The 27,775-nt window shown below is 46.1% G+C and overlaps 1 protein-coding gene across 4 annotated transcripts; it reads right to left on the reverse strand.

The window, feature by feature from the left end:
- Positions 1-3,175: 3,175 nt before the first annotated feature.
- Positions 3,176-27,333, reverse strand: CUNH14orf93 (chromosome unknown C14orf93 homolog). 4 transcript variants are annotated; one of them, XM_032179945.2, is made up of 8 exons: positions 27,291-27,333; positions 17,886-17,964; positions 15,054-15,783; positions 12,255-12,575; positions 6,346-6,407; positions 6,022-6,125; positions 4,178-4,290; positions 3,176-3,909 (listed from the first exon to the last, which is right to left on the reverse strand). In XM_032179945.2, exons 3-8 carry the CDS (start codon positions 15,648-15,650, stop codon positions 3,490-3,492), a joined length of 1,617 nt encoding a protein of 538 aa, XP_032035836.1. In that variant the 5' UTR covers positions 15,651-15,783; positions 17,886-17,964; positions 27,291-27,333; the 3' UTR covers positions 3,176-3,489. The 4 variants fall into 4 exon arrangements, with proteins under 4 accessions (XP_032035836.1, XP_032035837.1, XP_032035835.1 ...); XM_032179946.2 differs by lacking the exon at positions 17,886-17,964; XM_032179944.2 differs by lacking the exon at positions 17,886-17,964 and having other exon boundaries at positions 15,054-16,028.
- Positions 27,334-27,775: the final 442 nt, after the last annotated feature.

Genomic DNA, 27,775 nt, shown 5'->3' on the forward strand with positions numbered 1-27,775 from the left:
CGGTGGCTCATGCCTGTAATCCCACCACTTTGGGAGGCTGAGGTGGGTGGATCACTTGAAGTCAGGAGTTCAGACCAGCCTGGCCAACATGGTGAAACCCTACCTCTACTAAAAATACAAAAATTAGCCAGGCGTGGTGGCGCACGCCTATAGTCCCAGCCACTCGAGAGGCTGAGGCAAGAGAATCGCTTGAACCCGGGAGATAGAGGTTGCAGTGAGCCAAGATCACGGCCACTGCACTGCAGCCTGGGCGACAGAGCAAGACTCCCTCTCAAAAAAATTCTCAAAAATTAATAATAATTTTTTTTTTTTAAAGAAACCCTAGATGAAGCTAAACATACCTAATTAAATACCAGCCACCGGCCGGGAGCAGTGGCTCGCGCCTGTAATCCCAGCAGTTTGGAAGGCAGAGGTGGGTAGATCACGAGGTCAGGAGTTTGCAACCAGCCTGGCCAGTATGGTGAAACCCCGTCTCTACTAAGAATACAAAAATTAGCTGGTGTGGTGGCACGCACCTGTAGTCCCAGCTACTTGGGAGGCTGAGGCAGAAGAATCGCTTGAACCCAGGAGGCAGAGGTTGCAGAGAGCCGAGATTGTGCCACTGCACTCCGGCCTGAGCGATAGAGGGAGATTCCGTCTCAAAAAAATTTTTTTAAAACCAGCCAACTAATTTTGCCCAGACTAAAACATCAGGGGCAAGGGGCGGAGGAAGTAGAATGGAGAAGGAAAATGACTCCTTTGTATTTAAATAGTAAATGAGTATGAAAATTATATGCAAACAAGTCATGCATATTATTTTCATCTCAACATTCTGAACACCTTTTGTAATCTTAGTGTAGCCTTAGGGAATGTGGAAAGAAACGAGGTTAATATCTTTTGGGAAATTAATTTGTGCCAAACTATTTGGCTTCTTTGTCCTAGTTGCATTGTCTCCCTGACCTCATCTCCCCTGAGAATCAGCCTCTCTGTTTCCCTGGTCAAGGCCACGGCTTTTCTCTGATCCTGAGGAGAGTTTCCTACCAGCCTGGAAGCAGGGAGGACTGAAAGCACTAGGAACAGAGGGGAGCTATCGGATTGCATCTAGAACCTGCTGTGAGCAACATCTTCAGAATTAACCATAATGTGTTCCCTCCTTTCCTGTGTCCAGATGAGGAAGAAGAACCTTGATTCTTCCTTCCAATTACATCCAAAATATCCACACAACTACTAATATTTGGAAGCTTTGATCCTTTGGGGTGAGGATGTGAGAGGAAATCTTATGAAATGTTGAGAGGCCATTAAAGGAGGCCCATGCAAGAGTTGGTGGTAACAATGGGCACAACTGGGATGAACAGCCTGTGTTTTCAAGGGATAACTGGAAGCAGAGATGAGTGAAGGGGAAGAAGTAGAAGATGCATATGCTAATAGGGCATGCTCCAATAGTGCTCATGACCTCAGGTGGCCTCTCCACAGCCTAAACTGGAGCTGGGATCTCCAAAGGCCCTCTTCATCCCCAAGACTTTAATTATAATCTGTATACACAGGTGACTCCCTAATCCATATTTCCAGCCCAGTCTTTCTTGGACTTAAAAACTCAACTAACTACTAGCATCTCCAATGGCTGTCTCAGAAGCACCCAATATCCTAAGCTGATCTCATCTTCTCTGCCTCATGAAACTGGCTCCTCTAACATTCTCTGAGTAAATGGCACAATCCTGTTAGCTGCTTAAACTAGAAATCTGAGCATCAACCCTATGTCCTCCTTCTCCCTTAACCTCAAATCCAACCAAGTCCTATCAATCACCAAGTTCTGTTAATTCTGCTTCCTAAACGTCTTCCAAATCTGTCCTCCCCTCATCACCACTATATATGTCAAGTCACCATCTTTCTTCTCCTAAACCAATGCAAAAGCCTCCTGGCCAAGGCTTGCTCCCTGCAATCCATCTTATACCCTGAGGTCAAGTGATATTTTTCAGTACAGAAGCTTTACGACTTACAATGGAGTTATGTCTGAATAAACCCATCCATTATAAATTGAAAATATCGTAAGGCAGAAGTGCTTCTTCAACTTAACCATATTTTCAGCTTAAAATGGGTTTATCTGATGTAACTGCATCATAAGGTGAGGAGCATACTGAATCATTTTGCACCATCGTAAAGTTGAAAAATCCTAAGTCGAACCATCGTGAGTTGGGGACTGCCTGTAGGCAAAACCTGTCGTTTTATTTCCCTGCTAAAACAAACTTTCAATGATTTCTCACTGCCCTTGGGCTGAAGTCTGTACTCTGTATTATGAGGTCTGTCTCACTCTCCAGCCTCTCCTCTAGCATAATCCCTTCCCCAAACCAGTCTGCAGTAGAACTGGACCTTGTCTGTACTCCTCTTGCTCCTGGACTTTTGTACCCGCAGTTCCCTGTTTGGAACACTCTCTTAGCCTCCCCTTTCCTTCTCCTGGTTAACTCTTCCCCAGTTTAGACATTACACCCTCTCAGAAGAAGCCTTTCCAGACTGCAAGAGTAGGTTAGCTGCCCCTGCTGTATATTGCCATAGTGCACTACACTCCACCATGGTCACCCTTATCACAGTTCATTTCATTGCCTACTCCACTGCCTGGCTTCCTGACTAAACTAAAAAAATCTCTGAACAGCATCCAACCTTATCAACAATGTATCCATAGCACAGTACCTGACACATAGTAAAGCGATCAATATTTGTCATAAGACTGAATAAATATAAAGCCATTTTTGCTTTTCAATCCGTCCAAAATGCACACCCCTTCGACAAAATACAGCTTGGCTGACAGGACCAAGAAATAGCTACAAAGCTGTGTATTTTGCTTGGTCACATAGTGAGAGAGAGGCTGCCGGTGAGACACGGGAACTCTTTAAGCCTTAATTTCCTCATCTGTAAGATAGGAATAGTAAAATTTTCCTCATGTAACTCAATAAACAATAGCTATTATATCAGGATCCCAATTCCCCAATAGTGATAGAACTTGTGTTCCCTTGGTCAGAAGACTCAAGCTCATGACTGAAACTGCCCACCGGGTGGCGGTATTAACCTGGACTGGTCGTGTTCGGTTTCCACTGCAGAGCAAGACAAGTAGCCACGGGGAAGCAAAAGGTACAACCTGGGCTGCTTCCTCAGAGCTTTGGGTGGAACCGGGCAGGGGCAGAAACAACTCAGAGACGGGGCATATGTCAAGAAGGCCTCATGTTTCTTGGACCCATCCTCCTCCTTTTCTCATCCCAGGCTTCTCCGAGACACTGTTTATGCTGAGGAATAAGCATTTTCTGGCTTACTGTTCACAGTGGAGGGAGTTTCTCCCCTTCTAGATAAGTTTTTATCCCACCAGTGTTCTGCTTCCCCAGTACAGACTGTGTTAAGAAAAGAGGCAAATTTGCTTTCTCAGACTGCACAGAGCATCTCATTATTTTGTGAAGCCCCATGGCCGCCTATTTCTGAGACATGGGGCATGGCGGAAGCCAGAGTTATTCTTGGCTGTAGATTTTATTCATCCTTTTCCACCTTGATTTCAATGAATGAGTTCAAGTCAGGACAGCAGGTTTTGTGGGGTTGGTCAAAAGATGGGGAGCCAGGTGCATTCTCATCCCCTCCCTCATCTTCCTCTTCTTGGAAATTAGGATTGTAAAGTTCTGGTGGAAGGAGCTGGGCTTCAGCAGAAGGCAGTCTGTCTGAGGGAGGCCCATACACACGGTTGGCTTTGGTGCCATGCTTAGAGTTAGCATCCAGGTGGTAGCAGAGCTCTGTGAGGCGCTGGGCCCGGAAACGGGGAGGGCGGGCCACCCACACACCTGGCTCGTTAAGACTGTCCTCTTCATCTGACATCAGCTCCTCTGTCACATCATTCCACAGACGTTGGTCCTCAGGTCCAAAATGCCTCATGATACTGGATCGGTTGGCAAAAAGCTAAGGCAGGAACCCACATGATAGATTAGGAAGGTAAACATTCTATGGATTAGATTTGGGGAAAAGGTTTGGTGGGGAAGGCTGTGTAAAATCTGTGCCTAAGTGAACCCAGTCCCCAAGTCAGATCTTAGCATTGGCTCAGTGTTCTTCTCTATCTTCCTACATTCCTGGCTCTCAACCCTATTCTCAGATGCCATGTCCTCTGGCCCTTCCCACTTAGGAAAGGGTTTAGAGTTTAGTATCTTGAAAGAAAGGCCTAGAAACCTACCCGATATCGGCGACTTCGAAGTTTCTTCTCCTCTTTTTCCTTCAGGCCTTTAAAGGGGTTCAGAGAGTTGCGGTACTCACGCCTCTTAGTAAGGAAGTAGGCCACACAAGCTCCTGGCAGGGAGGGAAGGAAGGGAGCAAGAAGGAGGGTCCTCTAGAGTAGTGGTCCTCAGCCCATTTTTCTGCCCTAACACTATTGAATGGGAGGTTGGGCATCACTACTTAGATTAGGGCTTTTTTTTTTTTTTTTTTTTGAGATGTAGTTTCACTCTTGTTGCCCAGGCTGGAGTGCAATGGCACAATCTCGGCTCACCACAACCTCCACCTCCTGGATTCAAGCGATTCTCCTGCCTCAGCCTCCCGAGTAGCTGGGATTACAGGCACGTGCCACCACACCCGGCTCTTTTTAGTAGAGACAGGGTTTCTCCATGTTGGTCAGGCTGGTCTCGAACTCCTGACCTCAGGTGATCCACCTGCCTCAGCCTCCCAAAGAGCTGGGATTACAGGCGTGAGCAACCAGGCCTGGCCTAGATGCTGGGCTGTCTTGGCATAGGCATTAGCATCTATTCACTCCTCTTTGGTTAGGTTTCTTTTTATTGATTTATTTTATTATGATTTTGTTACGAGACAGGGTCTTGCTCTGTCACCCAAGCTTGAGGGCAGTGGCATGGTCAGGCAGGCTCACTGCAGCCTCAAACTCCTGGGCTTAAGTGATCGTCCAGCCTCAGCCTCCTGAGCAGCTGGGACTACAGGTGCACATCACCATGGCCGGCTAATTGGTTTAGCTTTCTTTGCCCACCTCCATCTCCAACACTAACTCCTCCCAAGTATCTCCCACTGGAAAAAGACAACTCCACCGCTTCTGTGTCTCCCCGCTCCGTCCACCAAATAAAACCTACCCCTTCTTGGGCGTGGTGGCTCACGCCTGTAATCCCAACATTCTGGGAGGCCTCCTGCTGAGGCAGGAGGATTGCTTGAGCCCAGGAGTTTGAGACCAGCCTGGGCAACATAGTGAGACTCAGTCTCTATTTAAAAAAAATTTAAAAACAACAACAATCTACCCCTAATGCCACTCTGATGGAAGATTACAAGTATTTTTTTCTTTTTTTTTGAAACAAGGTTTGCCCATGATGGAGTTCAGTGGCACTATCTCAGCTCACTGCAACCTCCACCTCGCAGGCTCAAGCAATCCTCCCGCCTCAGCCTCCCAAGTAGCTGGGACTACGTCATGCATGCCACCCCGCCCAGTTAATTTTTGTTATTTTTGTTTGTTTTTGGTAAAGATGGGGTTTCGCCATGTTGCCCATGCTAGTCTCGAACTCCTGGGCTGAAATAATCCTCCTGCCTTGGCCTCCCAAAGTGCTAGGATTACAGGGATGAGCCACGTTACCTGGCTCTACAAGTACTTTTTCAGCAGAAGCTTTCATAATACTTCAGGGTTAGCTACAAATAACAAAAGAGAGCAAGGAAAGAGAAAGCCTGGAAAACAATATTTAGGGACCAAGAGGCAGGCCCGGCTTCTGAACATAACACCTCCTCATAACACCTTAGAGTCCTCCTCCTCATAACACCTTAGATTCAAGACCTGCATAAACAGAATGCATGATGGTGTTCTAGCCCTTTCCTTCTCTCATTTTCGTTTCAGACTGAGAGGGAAAAAAACAGGCAATTTGAGATAATTCTATGAATATATTGAAGGTGAGAATAGCCAAAAAATGTTTCAAATCCACTATTTTCAAAACTACCTAATCATCTCTACTATTCCTCTTCTCCTCTGACCAAGAAAGAGGAGTGGGAGGAGATGGGGAGAAAGGATGACATAGGAGTTAAACCAGTTTTTCTCACCTTTTAGCTCCTTATCAGTGTAATTGTGGGGACTGGTCACCAGCTCTTGCTTGAGCTTTTCCAGAAGAAACTTCACTACTGAAATATTCCAAGAGGACTTGATGCTGCCACAAAGAGAAGAGAATGAATAAAGTTGTCGGCTTTGTAAGAGCCAGACAAACAGAGATACCCAGCACTAATCAACTTTGTGGCAAATCCCTCCATGGCCTAAGAAGGTATGGTGAGATCAAAGCCTTAGTCTCATTGCTGTATTGGAGCATCCCCCTCTACTTCCCTGTCCTTAGCAAAGTACCTTTTAATTCGTTTTCCTCAAGGGGACCATACCTTTCAGACCCATTGAATCTCTTGTCATTGGTGATGTGGTTATGCACATTGTGGACCAGTTTCTAGGGGAAAAAAAGAAAACACAATCAAGCCAAGAGTGGATATTATGAAAACTCTCCTCTGGTCCCTAGGGTAAAAAGGCATTGTCCCTAAGGGGCTCTCTGCCTGAATCCTTTCTAAGCCAAGAGCCTATCCAAGTTACTATTTCTAGTGTGGTCTTCCCTGACTTTTCATTTCATGTGTGTCAGGATTCCAGGATCATCCCTGGCCTTACTTCTGCTCCTGAGTAGTGTGATCACTAGAGCAGAGGGTCTCAAACATTTCCATGAACATATCCCGATAGCAACAAGAAAGCAAGTATACACCAGGAGTACTGTGAGTGAACATTTCTTTTTCACTTTTCTTTCTTTTTTTTTTTTTTGAGATGGAGTCTTGCTCTGTCGCCCAGGCTAGAGTGCAGTGGCGCAATCTCGGCTCACTGCAACCTCCGCCTCCCGGGTTCAAGCGATTCTCCTGCCTCAGCCTCTCGAGTAGCTGGGATTACGGGCACCTGCCATCATGCCTGGCTAATTTTTGTATTTTCGTAGAGATGGGGTTTCACCATGTTGGCCAGGCTGGTCCTGAACTCCTGATCTCAGATGACCTGCCCGCCTTGACCTTCCAAAGTGGTGGGATTACAGGCATGAGCCACCACGCCCAGCCAAGTGAACATTTCTTGAAGTCCCCTACTCTTGCACTTTTTTTTTCTTTCCTTTTCTTTTCTTTCTTTCTTTTTTTTTTTTTTTTTTTTTGAGATGGAGTCTCGTTCTGTCACCCAGGCTGGACCGCAGTGGCACGATCTTGGCTCACTGCAAGCTCCGCCTCTTGGGCCTCTTGGGCCTCTTGGGTTCACGCCATTCTCCTCCCTCAGCCTCCTGAGTAGCTGGGACTACAGGCGCCCGCCACCACGCCTGGCTAATTTTTTGTATTTTTAGTAGAGACGGGGTTTCACCGTGTTAGCCAGGATGGTCACGATCTCCTGACCTCGTGATGTGCCCGCCTCGGCCTCCCGAAGTGCTGGGATTACAGGTGTAAGTCACTGCGCCCAGCCCCTACTCTTGTACATTTAAATTTTTTCTTCAAAGATGTATTCGTATTTCTTTTCTTTTCTTTTTTTTTTTCTTTCTGAGACAGAGTTTTGCTCTGTCACCCAGGCTGGAGTGCACTCGTTAAAAAGTTTTGCCGGCCGGGCGCGGTGGTTCATGCCTGTAATCCCAGTACTTTGGGAGGCCAAGGCAGGTGGCGCCATCTCAGCTCACTGCAACCTCCGCCTCCCGGGTTCAAGTGATTATCCTGCCTCAGCCTTCTGAGTACTTGGGATTACAGGTGCCTAGTACCACGCCCAGCTAATTTTTGTATTTTTAGTAGAGACAGGATTTCACCATGTTGGTCAGGCTGGTCTTGAACTCCTAACCTTGTGATCCACCCACCTCAGCCTCCCAAAGTGTGCTGGGATTACAGGTGTGAGCCACCACACCCGGCCTGTTTAATATAAAAATGTCTTCTGGAAATTTTTTTTTTCTTTTTGAGACAGAGTCTCACTCTGTTGCCAGGCTGGAGTGCAATGGCGCGCTCTCGGCTCACTGCAACCTCCACCTCCCGGGTTCAAGCAATTCTCCTGCCTCAGCCTCCCGTGTAGCTGGGACTACAGAGGCGCACCACCACCACATCCAGCTAATTTTTGTATTTTTCGTAGAGACGGGGTTTCACCATGTTGGCCAGGATGGTCTTGATCTCTTGACCTCGTGAACCACCTGCCTCGGCCTCCCAAAGTGCTGGGATTACAGGCATGAGCCACCACGCCTGGACATCTTCTGGAATCTGCTAGTAAAATTGATGACCCAGGAAAAAGCCCCGGGTTTGTCTGTGGCTTTATATATTCCCTCGTGCGTTACCACAAATCTCATTAGTATATACACCATGGTCTGAAAAACAGAAATCTAAAATAACAGAAACATGAATTGGAAAGGACCGTGGAGGCTCTATTACCCAATCTCCCTTTCACATCATTAAACAGGCTGTCTTTCCACTTTGTTTATACCCATCTAATGATGAGTTCTCCATTTTGAGTCAGCTTATTCTATTGTTGAACATTTCCACTCATTAAAAAGTTTTGCCGGCTGGGCGCGATGGCTCATGCCTGTAATCCCAGTACTTTGGGAGGCCAAGGCGGGTGGATCACCTGAGGTCAGGAGTTCGAGACCAGCCTGACCAACATGGTGAAACCACATCTCTACTAAAAATACAAAAATTAGCCAGGCGTGGTGGCGTGCGACTGTAGTCCCAGCTACTCGGGAGGCTGAGACAGGAGAATTGCTTGAACCCAGGAGGCGGAGGTTGCAGTGAGCTGAGATCATGCCACTGCACTGCACTCCAGCCTGGGCAATAGAGTGAGACTCTGTTTCAAAAAAAAAAAAAAAAAAGAAAAAGTTTTGCCTTAGATGCTTCAAAATCTGTTCCCAGTTTTGCCCATAATAGCACCTGAAATATTTATTTATTTATTTATTTATTTATTTTTTATGTTTTTTTTTTTGAGATGGAGTCTCACTCTGTAGCCCAGGCTAGGGTGCAGTGGCGTGATCTCGGCTCACTGCAACCTCTGCCTCCAGGGTCCCCGTTGAAGCAATTCTCCTGGCTCAGCCTCCCTAGTAGATGGGATTACAGGAATGCAACACCATGCCCAGCTAATTTTTGTATTTTTAGTAGAGATGGGGTTTCACCATGTTGGCCAGGCTGGTCTTGAACTCCTGACCTCGTGATCCGCCCACCTCGGCCTCCCAAAGTGCTGGGATTACAGGCGTGAACCACCACGCCTGGCTTTATTTATTTATTTAGAAACGGAGTCTTGCTCTGTTGCCCAGGCTAGAGTGCAGTGGTGTGATCTCAGCTCACTGCAACCTCCGCCTCCCAGGTTCAACTGATTCTCCTACCTCAGCCTCCCAAGTGGCTGGCATTACAGGCGCACGCCACCACGCCCAGCTAATTTTTGTATTTTTAGTAGTGATGTGGTTTCACCATGTTGGCCAGGCTAGTCTCTAACTCCTGACCTCAGGTGATCTGCCCGCCTTGGCCTCCCAGAGTGCTGGGATTGCAGGCGTGAGCCACCACACCTGGCCCTAATGCAGGGTTTTACATTTTCTTCAATTAAGTTTAGTTGTGTTGTTTCTGATTATATTTTCATCCCAAGCTCCCTCAGTCAGTGGAAGTTACCCAGTCCCAAACTGACAGATTAATATCCTGATCCAAGGACTTTTCAGCTCCATATTCAGAAATCCCCAATTTATCCTTCTACCTCTATGGTTGATTCACCATACCAACTTAGGAAAGTATTGTCAACTTTTTATGGCTAGGGTCTCCATTCTGTAAAAAGGACCATTATTATACTGGCTACATATTCAACATAGTTATTTTACCTCATAGTAGTCCACACTTAAGGAATCACAAAGGAATGGGTGAATGTTTCAGAAAGTATTTGGGAGAGTTTCAAAAAAAGGAGAAAGAAAAAAGGAAGTTACAAAGCTTCCAACTCAAGTGGCTTGGAAGAGATCAGCTGATAAAAGTCAAAACAGGCTTGATATGGAAAGGGAAAATACTCTAGACAATAAGTGTGAGGACTGTAAAGGCTGTTGGCTCACCTACCTCCTGAATAAGCTAAAAATATTTCCCCAAGGAATGGCTGGGATCTGCAGCATTCCAAGGAATTAAGAATTCTGGTTTGATCCTTTTGGTTCACAGGATCCCTAGCAGCAATCCTCAAGAGCCTCAGCAGATTGGAGAGATGCCTCTTTGATTCCGTCCCAGAGCTAAAGATTGGAACAACTGTCCCTCCCCCTCTAAACCCACAGTCTGCCACAAGAACATTTTAAACCTTCCTCCATGATGGGGAGCAAAACTTCCTGACTGGTCCTCCAGATCCTTCTCAAGCACAGAATAGAGAGAGCATGATGGTGAGTGAGCATACTGTCCTTCCTGCAGGTCCTCAGTTCCACCACACTCTCCTAAGAGAAGGAAGAAGCCAGGCCTTAACGCTGTACCTCTCTCTGGAGGCAGCAGGCACAAGTGGAATGGAAGTGATTGAAAATCCTGCTTTTATGCAAATTGTAACTATAAACTCATTATAGTCAATATGAACATTGTATGGCTAAAGAGTATCTTCAGCCAGGCACGGTGGCTCACGCCTGTAATCCCAACACTTTGGGAGGCCGAGGTGGGTGAATTACCTGATCTCAGGAGTTCAAGACCAGCGTGGCCAACATGGCGAAACCCCATCTCTACTAAAATACAAAAATTAGCCAGGCGTGGTGGTGCAAGTCTGTAATCCCAACTACTCGGGAGGCTGAGGCAGGAGAATCGCTTGAACCTGGGAGGCTTGCAGTGAGCCGAAATCACGCCACTGCACTCCAGCCTGGGTGACAGTGCGAGACTAAAAACAATATCCCCATGGTTGTCAGAAAAAAGCTTTTGTGAGACCAGCCTGGGCAACTAAAATACAAAAATACAAAAAATAAGCCAGGCGTGGTGGTGCATGCTTGTAATCCCAGCTACTCGGGAGGCTGAGGTGGGAGATCACTTGAGCCTGGGAAGTCAAAGCTGCAGTGAGCCATATCACACCACTGCACTCCAGCCTGGGCAATGGGAGTGAGACCCTGTCTCAAGAAAGAAAGAAAAAAAAGAAGTTTTTGGGTACAGAGTTGATCCCAAAGACTGTGGTCACTTTAAAGAAGGTTTCTTAGCCTCTTCGCTATTGGCATTTTGAGCTGGATAATTCTTTGTTATGGGGGCTGTCGTGTGCACTGTAGGATGTTTAGCAGAACACCCACTAGATGTCAGTAGTATTCTCCTTCCCCTGTCCCCAGCCACCCACCAGTTGTAATAATCACAAATGTCTCCAGATGTTTCCAAATGTCCCCTGAGGGTAAAATCACCCCAGGTTGGGAACTACTGCCCTAGAACTTCTCTAGGTTTGGTCAGCTGCCAGGATGGGGACTCCCAGCTCAGCAGGATGTTCTTCGGGCTCCCAGCCACGCCAAGAAGCTTTCAGGCAGACCTGGTTCAGGCCAGTCCCTTCCTGGCTAAGAGCTCTTGGAATGACTGGAATCTCCAAACCTCTATAACTGAGCTGAAGGTCTAGTGACTCTCTGCATCTCTGAAGCTTGAGACTACCTCAGGACAGCTTCACTTGCTTTTCCACCCAAGGTGCCCCTTGCCACTTACTCTGCACACTAGCCTAATTTGCAGGCAATTTCCAGAGTTACCCTTTGATGACCAATCTGCTTAATCCCTTAAAGATCTTCTCATCAGGATTATTAGAACGCTAGGAAGGCCGGGCATGGTGGCTCACGCCTGTAATCCCAGTACTTTGGGAGGCCGAGGCGGGTGAATAACCTGAGCTCAGGAGTTCAAGACCAGCCTGACCAACATGACAAAACCTAGTCTCTACTGAAAATTCAAAAATTAGCTGGGGGTGGTGGCACGTGCCTGTAATCCCAGCTACTCAGGAGGCTGAGGCAGGAGAATCGCTTGAACCTGGGAGGCGGAGGTTGGAGTGAGCTGAGATCATGCCATTGCACTGCAGCCTGGGTGACAGAGTGAGACTCCGCCTCAAAAAAAAAAAAAAAAAAAGAAAGAACACCAGGAGATGTGATATAAAGGAAGATATCATATTATCTGGAAAAGCCTAAAAGCTTGATGTTTAGCAGGGGACTTCCTATCCCTAGTGTTACAAAATAACCTCTCTCCTTATCCCTCTCACTCTGGTAGGATTCAGTATAGCATTCATTTAATATGGGAGGCCTAAAATCAACCCACCCATCACTCTTCACTTATCTCTCCAGACTGAAGAAAAATTTATAGAAATTGAGCTCACTCACAGAGAGTACCAGATCCCGCTTGCGCCTGGAGTTCTTCTGCCCACTTCCTCTGGTCCTGCATGGGGAAACGGTCAGCCCTAGAGAGTGTCTCAGCTCCCCAGTGCTCCCAGGGCCTGACTCTTCCAAGGCACTGTCCAGCGCAGCAGCGGCATTGAGCATGTCCTCAGGGCGGGGTGGTGGCAGCTTGGTTCCATTTTCTGGTCCTGTCTCTGAGGTTGCCCGCTGGATTGCCAGTTGTGTGGCTGGTGAGAGTTGCTTGGCATAAGTAGGGACCAGAACTCGCTGTACTGCACCCTCAGAGGCCACGTAATCATCCACCAGCTAAGAACATAAAAAATAACAGCCTATTAGCCAGCCAGGCTTAGGAGAACCTGGTTAACCATCATTCTTTGGCTAAGAATAGTGAACAGAAAGTGGAAAGAAGGGGGACTCTAGCACAATCTTTAATGGTCAATGGCTTGTTTCTCTGGGACTCCTATGAGTGTTGGGCAAATATTTCTTGTGTGTACAGGGCCTCTCGTGTTGGGTTGTTACCGTAGGGCTGCTCACAAGGAGAAAGCATGTTTCTGACACTGTTTGTGAATAGTCATTTATGGATAGCTCTTGGATATAAGAAATGTAGCTAGATAAGTGTTTTGTCTGAAAGGACTGGGAGAAGAAGTGATGACAAGAAAGAAACCAAGGCCGGGCGCGGTGGCTCACACCTGTAATCCCAGCACTTTGGGAGGCCGAGGCGGGCAGATCACAAGGTCAGGAGATCGAGACCATCCTGGCTAACATGGTGAAACCCCGTCTCTACTTTTGTAAAAATACAAAAAATTAGCCGGGCGAGGTGGCGGGCGCCTGTAGTCCCAGCTACGCGGGAGGCTGAGGCAGGAGAATGGCGCGAACTCCTGGGGGTGGAGTCTGCAGTGAGCCGAGATCATGCCACTGCACTCCAGCCTGGGTGAAAGAGCGAGACTCCTTCTCAAAAAAAAAAAAAAAAAGAAAGAAAGAAAGAAAGAAAGAAAGAAACCAAGCAAGAGAAGGAGTAAGAAAATAAAACAGTAACAGCGATAAAGAGGAGACATAAAAGAAAAATGAGCAAAGGAGGAAGATATAAAGTCAGAAATCCCTAGAAAGACTGGCAGCGACAGCTCCCCTCACCTATCCTCCATTCCCAGAGTCAGTCCATGCCCTCACCTTGATCCCGCCCCGGCCACATTCAACTGTCATAGCCCCTGACATCTACCTGACTACCTGTGCCCTCACTCAAGGACATACAGAGCCAGGAAAGGAAGGAGGGAGCAAGGGAGAGAGGAAGGAAGAAAGGAGGGGGGATTTCTGCAGTCAAGAAAACAAAACACTGAAAGTGGGGAAACACATACACATACACACACACAGAAAGAAGTGGGGGAGGAGGCTGAGATTTATAGACCTGTGAGCTGCTTTCTGCGCTGTGAAATCTAATTCCATCCTGTCGGCTTGGAAGCCTTTCCTGCCTCAAAGAACCCACAGCTCAGGGCAATGCCTAGCCTGGTACCCTCCTGCCTCCCACCTTCCAGGTCCTCCCTTGAGCTGGAACCACTGAGAGTCCTGACCAGCCACAGACTGGGGTGAGCAGCAGTGGTCATTACCCACATGGCTGTGCCTTCAGGAGAGCAATGACCAGTTGCTGTGTTACACTGGAGGGGGAGAGAGGGGTTTATGTGTTCATTTCTCAGATCCAGCAGATGGGCTGGGAGTTTCATCTCTCCCATCTACTCCATGTGTTCTGCTCCTTTACTCTTTACTGGGTGTCTATGTCTTGTCGTGGGGGGAGGAGAAAAAGAGAGGACAGACGGAGAGTAAGGTGGAGAGCTGACAGAACTCCAACCGTCTCTCAAGTGGCACCACATCTGTTATTTTCCTATCTCTAAGATGTCTATAGTTGCTCCATCTCCTTTTCATACTTCCATGTGTGACATTCTGCAGTTCTTACTCTACTCAGCCAGGATTTTCCTGCTCATATGGCCCTTAAGCAGTAAAGAAACTGAAATAGCACAATGTACATCTATGTCTTTTCCTGCTCACAAAATATGCTTGCTTGCTTCCTTCTTTTCTTCCCTCTTTCTCCCTTTATGTTATTCTCTTACTGTTAACACTCAGTTGGCCATTCCTTTTTCTCATTTCCCATTTTATTTCCTTTCCTCTACCTCCCTCTCGCCTTACCTCATCGTCTCTCTCCCGTGGTGTAGATTCTGTTTCCACACAGACTCACCTTTCTTCTGTGCTCCCTTTTTTCACTTTTTCTCCTCCCTCAGCCCTTCATTTCTACCTGTCTCTTTCCCTCCCTATACCTGTCTTCTATTATCTTTATCTTTGTCCTCTCACTTTTTCCTCCTCTCTCCACCTCTGCCTCTCTCCCCTGTACATTCCCATCTCTCTTTGTACTGAATTCCTCTTGGCAAGCAGAGGGCCTGCGATAAAATATGAATGAGCCGTCTGTTCACGGCAGGCATCCTCGCCAGGAGAGGCAGAGTCCATGGGGCAGCCGAGACAGCTGTAGAGGAGAAGGTGCCATGCGGAGCTATTGAGAGAGAGGGAAGAGCACCCCGTCACTGCACACAGCAAAAAATGACCTTCTGCCAAAGAAGCTGATGGTTCAGGAAGAAAATAGGAGAGCTGACTATCCCTGAAGGAAAAGGAAACGTGGTACTGTTTTGCTTTATCACAAATACAGACAAAAGGTTTAAAGACGGAAAGAAAAAACATAAAGGAAAAAGAGCGAAAGGCCAGGAAAAGCACTTAGGAGCAACAGCCCTCTGCTGCCATACTCACGGGATTGAGCAGGGGGGCCCCCTCGCTGGCAGCCAGCGTGCACCCCGGGAGCCGCACGTCCCTCTGAGTTGCTGGGAAGCCCAAAGGCCCAGGCCCCACTGAGGCTGCTCCCAGCTGCCGCAGCTCCTCAATCACCACCTGCACGCCGCTGCCCACGCTGTCACACTCCTCTTCCACCGCAGACAGAGCCTTAAAGGCTTCCCCGGGACTTTCCTTGAGAGGCCCAGGCTCCTCAGGTGGGGAACTATGTGCCCGGCTTTCCCCATCTTCATCAGGGATGGACACTTTCCCTTGCCTCAGGTCACCCACTTCCTCCTGGAGACGTTTTAACAACTCATTGTTGGCCCTGGCAAGACCCAGAGCAGCTTCAGCCAAACCCACTGCCTTATCCACCCGCTGGTAGATAATATGCAGGAGCTGCTCTGAGCTCTGAACAGCCAGGCCATGTCCAGTCACTGTGATGGGGGTGCTGGGAGGAGGATTCCCACCCTGGGAGCCTGTGTTGCCTCCATTAGTCTCACTCTTACAGGCGCAGCAGCAGCATCTGGCCTCGCTGCCACTGGGAGGGGAAAAGAGAATGGTGGCACTGAAGGACATGGCGGATGGAGCAGTAACAACCACGCTTACACTGCTGGGCTGCTCCAACAGGTAGGAAGCATCGACTTCTCTGGACTCACTTTCCTTTCTCAATGAGGATGGTCAGAGGAGCCCAGGCCCCAAGCTGTAGGGTCTGTGAAAGAAGAGTAGACAAGCCATGAAGAAGCACACAGTCCATGGCGGCCTCTCCTCGGCCTGCAGAAGGGAGACAGGTGCCTTCTATTTGCAGATCCTGTGCTCTCCTAGCACATCACAAATCAAGGCCTTCCTGATGAAGGTTTCAGAGGGTAGAGAGCATTCCTTCTGCCCCCCAGCATGGAACCCCCGACTAGTGCAACCTAAGGAACAGGGAAGGGATTCAGAAGGACCTTCCGGCATCTGGAAAGATTAGAAGATTAAGGAAGAAAATGTAGATCTGTGTCCTCCTCCTCACCATCTTTACTGTAATAATGGTACTGCATTTCATTGCTTTGACATTGTTCCTTAAGGTGTTCAGAACACTTCACATAAGTTACCTCATCTACTCAACAGCACTAGGAAACACATATTACTCCAGGTCCAGAGAAGAGACATGCGGAGAAATTATATGTCTTTTTCAAGGTCAGAGGCATAATAGCAGAATCCAGTTATTACTACTTTCAATGTAGTGTTGTATTTTTTTTTTTTTTACCTGATACCACCTTTGTTGACATTAACAATCATGACAATCATGATTCTACCCTCTCTGTAATTTTCATACAAATGCATTCAGAGTAAAACTCCTAAATAAGGAATACATCCATCACTGCAGCCCTCAGCATGTCACCAACTTCTCACTGTTATATCATTAATGCTTTGGGGATGAGGGCAGGGAAATGAAATGAAAAGATCAGGGAATTGAGCTGGGGTAACCCAGGGCTGCACAGCCCCCTTTCCCATAGTTGTGTACCTGGGCCATGAGCCTCTGTAATGGAAACTAGCTGTCCTGAATCTTCCAGCCAGGAGCCCAGAGAAATCACCCGTGGGGCCTCTTATCTTCATTTCTCATGCTCCTTAAGGGTGGATCCAAAATTCAACAGGAATGTTTGAACAGCTATGCTGTCACTTTGCCTGCATGACCAGTCCCCATTAAAGGAGAAACCAGAATATCAGTGATAAACCAAACTGCCTTTCTTTTAAATTACTGTAGTTAAGCAGCTAAACTACTCCAGGAAAGAAAAAAAGGGGTAAAGAAGTTGATTTGTACCACTGAGAACACTCCAGGGAACTTAATAAATATTGTAATTTTATAAATAATACTTGATGATAGAAAAAAAATCCTTCTGATGCTCCATGTCAAAACCTTAAGTATGTTTACAATTTCCCTGAGAGATGCGTTTCTCTCTTACCCTGTAAATTAAAACATCACAATTAAAGGAGAGGAGGGGCCAGGCATGGTGGCTTACGCTTGTAATCCCAGCACTGTGGAAGGCTGAGGCGGGCCGATCACCTGAGGTCAGGAGTTCGAGACCAGCCTGACTAACATGGTGAAACCCTGTCTCTACTAAAAATACAAAAATTAACTGGGTGTAGTGGCGGGCCTCTGTAACCCTAGCTACTCGGGAGGCTGAGGCAGAAGAATCACTTGAACCCGGGAGGCAGAGGTTGCAGTGAGCCGAGATCGTGCCACTGCACTCCAGCCTGGCGACAGGGCGAGACTCCACCTCAAAAAAAAAAAAAAAAAAAAGAGTAGGAGGTTAAGAGAATTTTCTATATATTGAGGGTTTTCTTTCCTTTCTTTTTTTTTTTTTTTTTGAGATGCAGTCTGGCTCTGTCGCCCAGGCTGGAGTGCAGTAGCGCGATCTCGGCTCACTGCAAGCTCCGCCTCCTGGGTTCAGGCCATTCTCCTACCTCAGCCTCCCGATAGCTGGGACTACAGGCGCCTGCCACCTCGCCCGGCTAATTTTTTGTATTTTTAGTAGAGACGGGGTTTCACTGAGTTAGCCAGGATGGTCTCGATCTCCTGACCTCATGATCCACCCGCCTCGGCCTCCCAAAGTGCTGGGATTACAGGCGTGAGCCACCGCGCCCAGCCTTTCTTTTCTTTTTGAATAGGCAATCTCATTTCAGAAACAGGAAATATCAATGCCTCTGAGGTAGTAAAACATAAATCTGACAATGCATTTTAATTACATGTGGTTATTAAAGAATAGTCTTTGATTTGCTCTTTCCGCCCTTTATATTGAAGAAATGGCTTTTTCTGTGCCAGATATTTACTTCTTGCAAAAACTTAACTCAAATACATTTATAGCTTCCTTGTCATTATAGTCACTGGGAGGCACAGCTAAACCTGAAACTAAAGGTTAAACCAAATTAAAACTAAAGGTTAAAGGAAAGCACTAAGCAATTCTATGTCAATTTATAGATGAATCACTTATGTATTCTTTTCCTTCCTAAATAAGGGCCTACACTGCTCCTGCAGAGTTTTTTCTTTTTAATTCTTTCTTTAACCTACATCATGCAGGGAGTTTGCTCTTAAACATGGATGCTGTGGGCAAAAGAATGTTTTGGTGATAATAAGTAATAGTATTCAAATGCTTGCCAGCTGGGTTCAGCATTTGTAAAATCAGTAATTAAGATGCATCAGGTTAGGACACTGGCTGAGTTGTCTAACTCCTTTCTAGTACCAAATTCTCTTGCCTCACGCACTTACTCTTTCTTGCAAGAGGCTTTTACCCCTACCAGTGTTCAGCCTGCCTCAAGCTCTTCCCCTCTATTTTTATTTATCATTTTTTTTGAGACGGAGTCTCGCCCTGTCGCCAGGCCAGAGTGCAATGGCAAGATCTCGGCTCACTGCAAGCTCTGCCTCCCGGGTTCAAGTGATTCTCCTGCCTCAGCCTCCCAAATAGCTGGGATTACAGACGCGCGCCACCACATATGGCTAATTTTTATATTTTTAGTAGAGACAGGGTTTCGCCATGTTGGCCAGGCTGGTCTTGAACTCCTGACTTCAGGTGATCCACCCGCCTCAGCCTCCCAAAGCGTTGGGATTACAGGTGTGAGCCACTGCGCCCAGCTCCCTCTTCTTTAAATAGTCTTTCCTTGGTCGTCTTTCCTTGGTCATCTTTCCAAAACAGCACTGTACTGCAGGTTTAAAAAAAAAAAAAAAAGGGCCGGTTGGTGGCTCACGCCTGTAATCCCAGCACTTTGGGAGGCCAAGGTGGGCGAATCACGAGGTCAGGAGATGGAGACCATCCTGGCTAACACAGTGAAACCCCGTCTCTACTAAAAATACAAAAAATTCGCCGGGCGTGGTGGCGGGCAACTATAGTCCAGCTACTTGGGAGGCTGAGGCAGGAGAATAGCGTGAACCTGGGAGGCGGAGCTTGCAGTGAACCGAGATCGCGCCACTGCACTCCAGGCTGGGCGACAGAGCGAGATTCCGTCTCAGAAAAAAAAAAGGGGGGGGGGGGTGGCCGGGCGTGGTAGCTCACGGCTGTAATCCCAATACTTTAGGAGGCTGAGGTGGGTGGATAACTTGAGGTTAGGAGTTCTAGACCCAGCCTGAGCAACATGGTGAAACCCTATCTCTACTAAAAATAAAAAAATTTGCCAGCCATGATGATACGTGTCCGTAATCCCAGCTACTCAGGAGGCTGAGGGAGAAGAATTGCTTGAACGCAGGAGTCAGAGGTTGCAGTGAGCCGAGATCACGCCACTATACTCCAGCCTGGGTGATAGAACGAGACTCCATCTCAAAAAAAATTTTTTAAAAAATGAAGTTCTCCTCTGGCTGCACCACTTATGAGCTATGTGAACATTAGTAAATTATTTCACTTTTCTGAGACCAAGTTTTTTCATCACTATCTACTTTGAGTGGTTTTTGTGAAGATTATACATAATATATGTAAGGCACCTACAGAGTGCTGGCACACGGTCAGTGCTCCACTAGTAACGGCTGGATGATATTATGGTTATTCCTGTAACATTTTGTGTTCCCACCCTGGACATCGATCCTGATTCCTTAATCTTTTTTTTTTTTTTTTTTTTTAAGAGGCAGGGTTTTGCTTCCAGCCAGGAGCCCAGAGAAATCACCCGTGGGGCCTCTTATCTTCATTTCTCATGCTCCTTAAGGGTGGATCCAAAATTCAACAGGAATGTTTGAACAGCTATGCTGTCACTTTCCCTGCGTGACCAGCCCCCATTAAAGGAGAAACCAGAATGTCAGTGATAAACCAAACTGCCTTTCTTTTAAATTACTGTAGTTAAGCAGCTAAACTACTCCAGGAGAGAAAAAAAGGGGTAAAGAAGTTGATTTGTACCACTGAGAACACTCCAGGGAATGTTCTTGCTATGTTGCCCAGGTTGGTCTTCAACTCCTGACCTCAAGCCATCCTCCCGCCTCAGCCTCCTGAGTAGCTGGGATCACAGGTGCGAGCCACCACCTTGATTCCTGATTCCCTAATTTTGAATACAATGCAATGGCTTGAAATAGAATTTGGGGAAATTTTCCCCAAAATTTAATATTGAATTTCTAACAAACATGCATTTATAGGTACAAAACCTTCTATGACGCAAATTAGAAAGGTAATTGAGTATTTGGAATTTACTTGCTATCATGACCTGGTCTCAGACTAAGGATAATATTTTATGCTAGTTTTTAATGCTAAATGTATTTTCCTATTGTGAGTTCAGTTTGTTCCTCAATTTCTCTTCTGTTTTTCTACATTGTATGTTACCATACTATGTCCATTTTAAAACATCACATTCAGGGCAACAAATAAGTGTTTTCTTGAATTAACCTGCCTATAAAAACTTGGTACAGTGTGATCTAGCACAATGGGCATTCACAGAATTCTTTTTTGGTTTCCATGGACACTGTTGCTGACTTAATTTCCCAGCCTCTTGCTATAGTCTCTCACCTAAACTCTAAGATATGGAAAGATATTGGGATCAGCAGGTAATAAACGAGTATTTCACGTTATATTTACTAACCAGGTAACTACTTAAGTGCGGGATAAATGACTCAAAACAAAACATTAATTTCATTAGCTGCATATACCCCCATTAAAGAAGGTGAGCTGGGCCAGGCAGGTGGCTCACGCCTATAATCCCAGCACTTTGGGAGGCTGAGGTGGGCGGGTCACCTGAGGTCAGTTTGAGACCAGCCTCGCCAACATGGTGAAACCCTGTCTCTACTTAAGATACAAAAAAAAAAAAAAAAAAGTAGCCGTGCATGGTGGCGCGTGCCTGTAATCCCAGCTACTCAGGAGGCTGAGGCAGGAGAATGGCTTGAACCCAGGAGGCGGAGGTTGCAGTGAGCCGAGATCACACCATTGCACACCAGCCTGGGAGGCAGGGTGAGACTCCGGCTCAGAAAAAAAAAGAAGGTGAGCTGGTGAGTGGGGGGAGGTATTTTTAGGTTCATATATTCATATATATATATATATATATAAATCTTATGTATTTATTTATTTATTTTCGAGACAGAATCTTGCTCTGTCACCCAGGCTAGAGTGTAGAGGCGTGATCTTGGCTCACTGCAACCTCCATCTCCCAGGTTCAAGCAATTCTCCTGCCTTAGCCTCCAGAGTAGCTGGGAATACAGGCATGTGCCACCACTCCCAGGTAATTTTTGTATTTTTAGGAGAGATGGGGTTTCACCATATTGGCCAGGCTGCTCTTGAACTCCTGACCTTGTGATCCGCCCTCCTCGGCCTCCCAAAGTGCTGAGATTACAGGCGTGAGCCATCGTGCCCGGCCAAAATATATATATATATATATATATATATATATATATATATTTGATACAGAATCTCACTCTGTCGCCCAGGCTGGAGTGCAGTGGTACAATTTCGGCTCACTGCAACTTCTGCCTCCCAGGTTCAAGCGATTCTTCTGCCTCAGCCTCCCGAATAGCTGGGATTACAGGCATGTGCCACCACACCTGACTAATGAATCCTGACCTCAAGTGATCCGCCCGCCTTGGCCTCCCAAAGTGCTGAGATTACAGGTGTGAGCCACTGTGCCCAGGCTCAAAAGTTTTTTATATGTAAGGCCATGTTAAAGGATGATTCACCAAAATGGATTGCACACTACTCAAATGAAGGGAAGACAAAGTCTCTACCTACAAGGCACTTGAAGTGTATTTCAGATGGGAATGTCTAAACAACATGGGATGTTCTAAACATGGACTATCTAAAAAACAAAGTGAGGCCAGGCACAGTGGCTCACACCTATAATCTCAGCAATTTGGGAGGCTGAGGCGGGCAGATCACCTGAGGTCAGGAGTTCGAGACCAGCCTGACCAACATGGAGAAACCCTGTCTCTACTAAAAATACAAAATTAGCTGGGTGTGGTGGCACATGCCTGTAATCCCAGCTACTCGGGAGGCTGAGGCAGGAGAATCACTTGAACCCGAGAGGTGGAGGTTGCAATGAGCCGAGATCGCACCACTGCACTCCAGCCTGGGCAACAAGAGTGAAACTCCGTCTCAAAAATAAATACATAAACAAATAAATAACAAAGTGAAATACACACAAGCCCTAATAATATGGTATAGACTGAAAAATTTCTGAGGCATTAGTTCAAAATAATGGAAAGATTAACAAAATGAAATCATACTGAGAAAGAGTTCTTACAGAAGAAAAGCTTCCAGTTGAGCCTTGAGCAACGTACAGGATGAACTGATAGGGTAGTAAGACATTCTAGAGGAGAGAAAAAAAATTACAGGACTTAACAGGGTACATGTCAGAGGTCAGAGCAAAGGCGCTTATATAGTAAGCTAAGGAGAACTGACAGAGGTATAGAGATGGGGTATAGATATAATTGGTTAAAGACAACTGCAAGATTATAAGCCTAAGAGTAACAGGATGGTACCACCACCACCACCAGAATGACAGAAATGAGGCAGTTGAAATACCATGGCTGGGCATGGTGGCTCATGCCTGTAATCCCAGCACTTTGGGAGGAGAGGAGGATCGCTTGAGCCCAGGAGTTTGAGACCAACCTGGGCAGCATAGCGAGACCCAGTCTCTAAAAAATAAATAAATAAAAAGAGGAGACACCAGTATATTAGAGAAGAAGTATATTTATTTAACATTTTAAATTTCAACTGATGGCAACATGTTTAAGTAGAAAGTCCTGAAAACATCTGACTAGGTCTAAAAAACAGAAAAAGATCTTCAATCTTGGGATGCGTTGCCAGCACAACATGACAGTAGATGTCACACTTAGGTTTGCAAAAAATATATGCATTTGGGGTTCATTTCAGTATTGGTCTAATTTAAATACATGTGAAATAAGCCTTAAAAATGTACTTTTGGTATTTTTCATAAATATTTAGATAAAAAAGAAAGAAAATTCATCTCCTTTAGACAGACAGTTCAGGGTGAGACTGTCCATAAATTTAACTATCCCTTTCCTCCCAAGTCACATTTTTGTTAGGACTAAATATATCATACTCTTGGCAGTTCCCTTGCTTGCTTTCTCCCCATTCTGAGTTTGAATTTTCTGCATGACTGAGTTCACCTACAAACTATGAAAAATAAAAGTTTTCTCACTATTTAATAGATGTGTATGATATGGTATCACTCAGATGATATATGTTTTTATAATGGGTGCTTGACTCATTCAGGGTCATGCTAGCAATAGACTTCCTTAAATGTGATTATTGAAAGCATGGCAATTCGTATCATAATCTTCATTTTAAGAAATAAATAAGGAAAACGGCCACTTAAAGCTCCTGCTGTGTTGGTCAGTCCTACTCCTCCACTTCAAGGTGCAAAATGGCTCACCTGTCAAAAGGTTCTCTCAAAACCTAGTTTTATCAGAAATGAGCTCCTTATCACACAAGAGCAGCTAAGTAAATACCACAAAATACTATTTTCCCACATTTTAAAAGAGTGACTCGACTAATGGTCTGCAAAAAATCCAAGACCTTATTTTTAGGGGTAAAAAAGAGAGCTGTAGACCCAGAAGGCCGAATGCGGTCTTTAAAGGATTCCATGTAATCTGAAAATTCCATGTATATTTCTATAGCAGGATGAGAATTTTTAACCCAGTATAGCACAGTCCTTTTTATTTACATTTGCTAAGATTACATTGGTAAGATTAATATTTCCGATTTCAGGTTTGTCTAATGTAAAGGACCCACTGCATTTATGGAGAAACTGAAAAATGAAAAAGTAGCTCCTAGAACTCGTGCCAGCGAGAACTTGGTAAATGTTAGTTGATTAAATATTAGTCAAGGATGACAAGGTGGACCCCAGGGACGGCAGAACCGTTTCCGATGGGTCAGCGTGATTCAGCTACCGGAAGGGCGATCGCAGCGACGCGGGAGGCAGAGACCGGCGACTGCTCAAGAGACCTCAGGGGACAGGGTGACTCGCCACTGTACCCAACCATACAGTGCGCTTTGGGAGTCCCGGGTAAAGGGGGTCATTCCCGCGAGGGATGCGGAGAGCAGAGCGGCCAGAGGAGCGGCTAGGGATCTCGCCGGGTCACCGGGGAGGGTAGACTACGTAGCCCCGAGAGCTTTGAGAACTTGAGCTGAAGGCGGCGCTCGCCGTGAGAACTGACGCGGAAGTGCAGCTTAGCAGCCCTACGGATGTTCTACCGCGTGTGCCCGGCGCTACCGCACGGGCTGACTCAGCTAGGCGGAGGCGGAGGCGGAGGCGGAGGCTGGCGCGCGGCAGACAGAAGAATCCGCGGCGCCTGCCCGTGTACCCGGCCAGCGCGCGCACGCGGGGAGACACCGCCTCGCTTGCCTTCTGGCTCCCGGTGATTGGCGGTTAGACGATGGTTGGGGAGCAGGGTCACGGACACTATTGGCTGCAAATAACAGTCACTCAAAAAGTCAGGTAGGGGAGGGGCCTCCACGGGAGGGACAAGACTGTGAAGCTTTTTCAAGGCTGTCAGACGCCATCTTTAGCTTGTTTTTGATTACTTGCTTTTGTTCTCTGCTGCTCACAAACCTGTGTGTACACGATTATAAGCACAGTGGCCACAAATCGGCGTCACACGTTGGGTGGTGGCCGACTTTTAGTTACTGCTGGCCTCGGTTACATTTCTTTCACATGTCACCTGCAAATTAGCAGCTCCTCATAATTCAAAGAAGTTTCCAATGTGGGGCCCCGAGGATTCCCAGGCAAAATCAACAGAGTTTAGTTTTGCTTTGCTTTGGAAGGGCAAGCCAACGATATATATGTGCGAGGAATTCTCCCCTTTCTTAGAAAGAAAAAGCAAGAACAGTGGATATGACCCTACGTTCCTGGATGTAGAAATCAAATAGCCTAGGAAATCAGGGACACGGGCTCTGCACTGTTCAGGGAGAGCCCTCCCTATTTTTTGAGAAGCTAAAAAGTAAGGTAAAAAGTATATGTGATGACCTGTAGTGATATGGAAAAGAGCTAAAAAGGGTAAAACTCCATTAAACATTCCCGTAACTGGCCGGGCGCGGTGGCTCACGCCTGTAATCCCAGCTGAGAGGCAGAGGCGGGCAGATCACCTAAGGTCAGGAGTTGGAGACCAGCCTGACCAACATGGTGAAAACCCGTCTCTACTAAAAATACAAAAATCAGCCCGGCATGGTGGCACATGCCTGTAATCCCAGCTACTCGGGAGGCCGAGGCAGGAGAATCACTTGAACCCAGGAGGCGAAGGTTGCAGTGAGCCAAGATCGCGCCATTGCACACCAGCCTGGGCAACAAGAGTGAAACTCTGTTTCACAAAAAAAAAAAAAAAAACTCCCGTCACTGTTGTGATCACAAAGATCACTAGAATGTGACTAGATTTCAAAGACATGCAGGTCTGAACTTGTGGAATAATCCACAATCAAGCCAGTATTTATTAAGCACTGGTCTGACTTGAATTGTTAGAGAATAAAAATATACTCAGTACAACAAGTAAGAAACCCAGAAAGCCCAAACAGGGCCACTTTTGTTCTAAATTTGTACAAGTAACTTTATTGCAGTCGGTATTTAGGAGTCAAATACTGCTTGAAATAGAGTAGGACGCTAGCTGTGTAATAGAAATGCATTATTATACAGAGGTTTTGTTGTAATGAAATTTAAATTCTACAGTAGATCCTTTTTTTTTTTGTCTCCTGGTTGTCACTGCATTTGTGACATTCCAGTTTCTCCCTCAGCACCTCATATACTTCCTATGCTTTCACTCCAATCTGCAAATACAAATTTGGATACAGATATTTTCCATACGACTTCTAATGAGGAGATAGTGTTTCTGTAACAGAATGAAGTGAAAATAGGGCTCCTATAACAGGAGGTTCTGCTCTGCGAGCCTGTTTTTCTCTAATTCATATACTTATTTCTGTGACTCTTAGAAATGAGAAGCTTTCCATTCTAAAAATGCAACATGATAACCAAAAGGCGTTTCTTATCCCTTCTATTATTTGCCTTTGCATCCTCTTGGCTCCCTATCACCATCACCATGAACAGTTTTTGAGAATTAGACTTGACTGGATTTTTTTTCCTGATACTTTGCCAGCTGTGGAGCTTTTCGAATAGATTCCAACCAATAAACGACCATTTTGTCAAAAAGCCAAGAAAGAACTTCCCTTCTGAACACACCAACCAAACCACACGTAAAGGCCAAAATATACACAGCTGTACATTTAAGAACGTGAGACAATAAAAAGCAAAACCACTTAGGCAAAACAGTCACTGAAGGCTTTGAACCACAGATTCAATAAATTGCCTACTCTCATTTGCCACATGGACTATATACTCCTTGGCAGTTATTTAATTATTCATTATTCTGATCCTTTAGGAGCAGAAGAATATAGTAAATGCACATAGAAAGTGCCTAAGTATGCTAAGCACAGGATTTCTTCTAAGCTCTGCTTTGCACACAAAATATTTTGATCACATTTGGGAAAACAACAGAAAAAAAAATTCACATCCTAGGGGATACTTTGCACACATAAAACCAGATATATTTATCACTTTTGAAAATAAAATCTGATATGGCACATATACACACATATTGTACATATACACAAATAACCCCAAGTTATAACTTTACAAATCTGTTTCAAGAAACACACACACACATACACACACAAATGTTCTAATGAAAATGTGTGTGAAAGACACACTGTAAGAAGGTCTTTCCCCCTTCCCTAGGGAAATGAATGTCTACATTATAATATCCCAATATTAACCTATTGGCCTTGGACAAGTGCCACATCCCAGCCACTTGGTTTTGGTTCTGGGGGGTGGGTGTGTAAAAAGCACGCAAACGGCTTTATGAGGGAGCCTCAAATCTCTCTCTGCTTCATTCGATGTTGCCTGTGGCAGAAATTTACATTATCCCTTCAGCCCGCTTAAAAAAAATCTGTACTTCCCAAGCGGCTAAATTTTTAAAGCCCCTCAACCACAAAAATCTACCAGTTCTTAAAATGTGATTTTAAAAAAAGAAAAAAAAACTATAAATTTGGCTGGAAACGGTTGTACACGGCCATCCTGCTTCTCAACTTCTTGGTATATTTAAAACCTTGACCAGGAAAAAGAAAGAGGAAGAGAGACAGAAAAAGAAATGGGGGAAAGAGCAAATTCCCCTTAGCAACAGTTTCCTCACCCCAACACTGCTACAGATCTCTATTTTTTAAAAATTTGAAAACACACACAAGATTAAGGAAGAAAAAAATGGAAAAAGGATACCCGAAGGTCGTATGGCTCTTTGTATTCGTGTGTGTGCAAAAAGGAGGACTCGCGGAGCCGGAGCCGGCAAGCCCCGCCCCTCCCCGGACGCCCTCCCGGATTGGCCATCCGCGGCCGCGGGGCGCCCCGCCCGCAAGCACACGCGCCGCGCCCGAGGCGCCAACCTCGGAGTTGGGGGACCCCTGAGGGCCGCTGGACCCCTGACCCCCAACCTTGCCTGGACCTTGGCAGACCCTTTCCCACCTCTCTCCCTTTCACTTTCTCAGCGTCCTGTCACCCTTTCCCATCTTTTTTTCTCGGTGAAACAAGGCCCAGTCACCAGCATAACAATCCAGTGAGCGACCTCTGGACACTTTGTTAAATTGAGTGAACTAGTCAGTAACATTCCAGACTGCGATTAAACACCAGGGACTTGGTGCGTGGGCGCTACTCCGGGTTTCCAGGTGGAATGTCTCTGGGTCACGTGTGTTGCTTAACACCACCAC

This window comes from Hylobates moloch, unplaced genomic scaffold (assembly GCF_009828535.3).
Source record: "Hylobates moloch isolate HMO894 unplaced genomic scaffold, HMol_V3 SCAFFOLD_16, whole genome shotgun sequence".
Taxonomy (NCBI): domain Eukaryota; kingdom Metazoa; phylum Chordata; class Mammalia; order Primates; family Hylobatidae; genus Hylobates; species Hylobates moloch.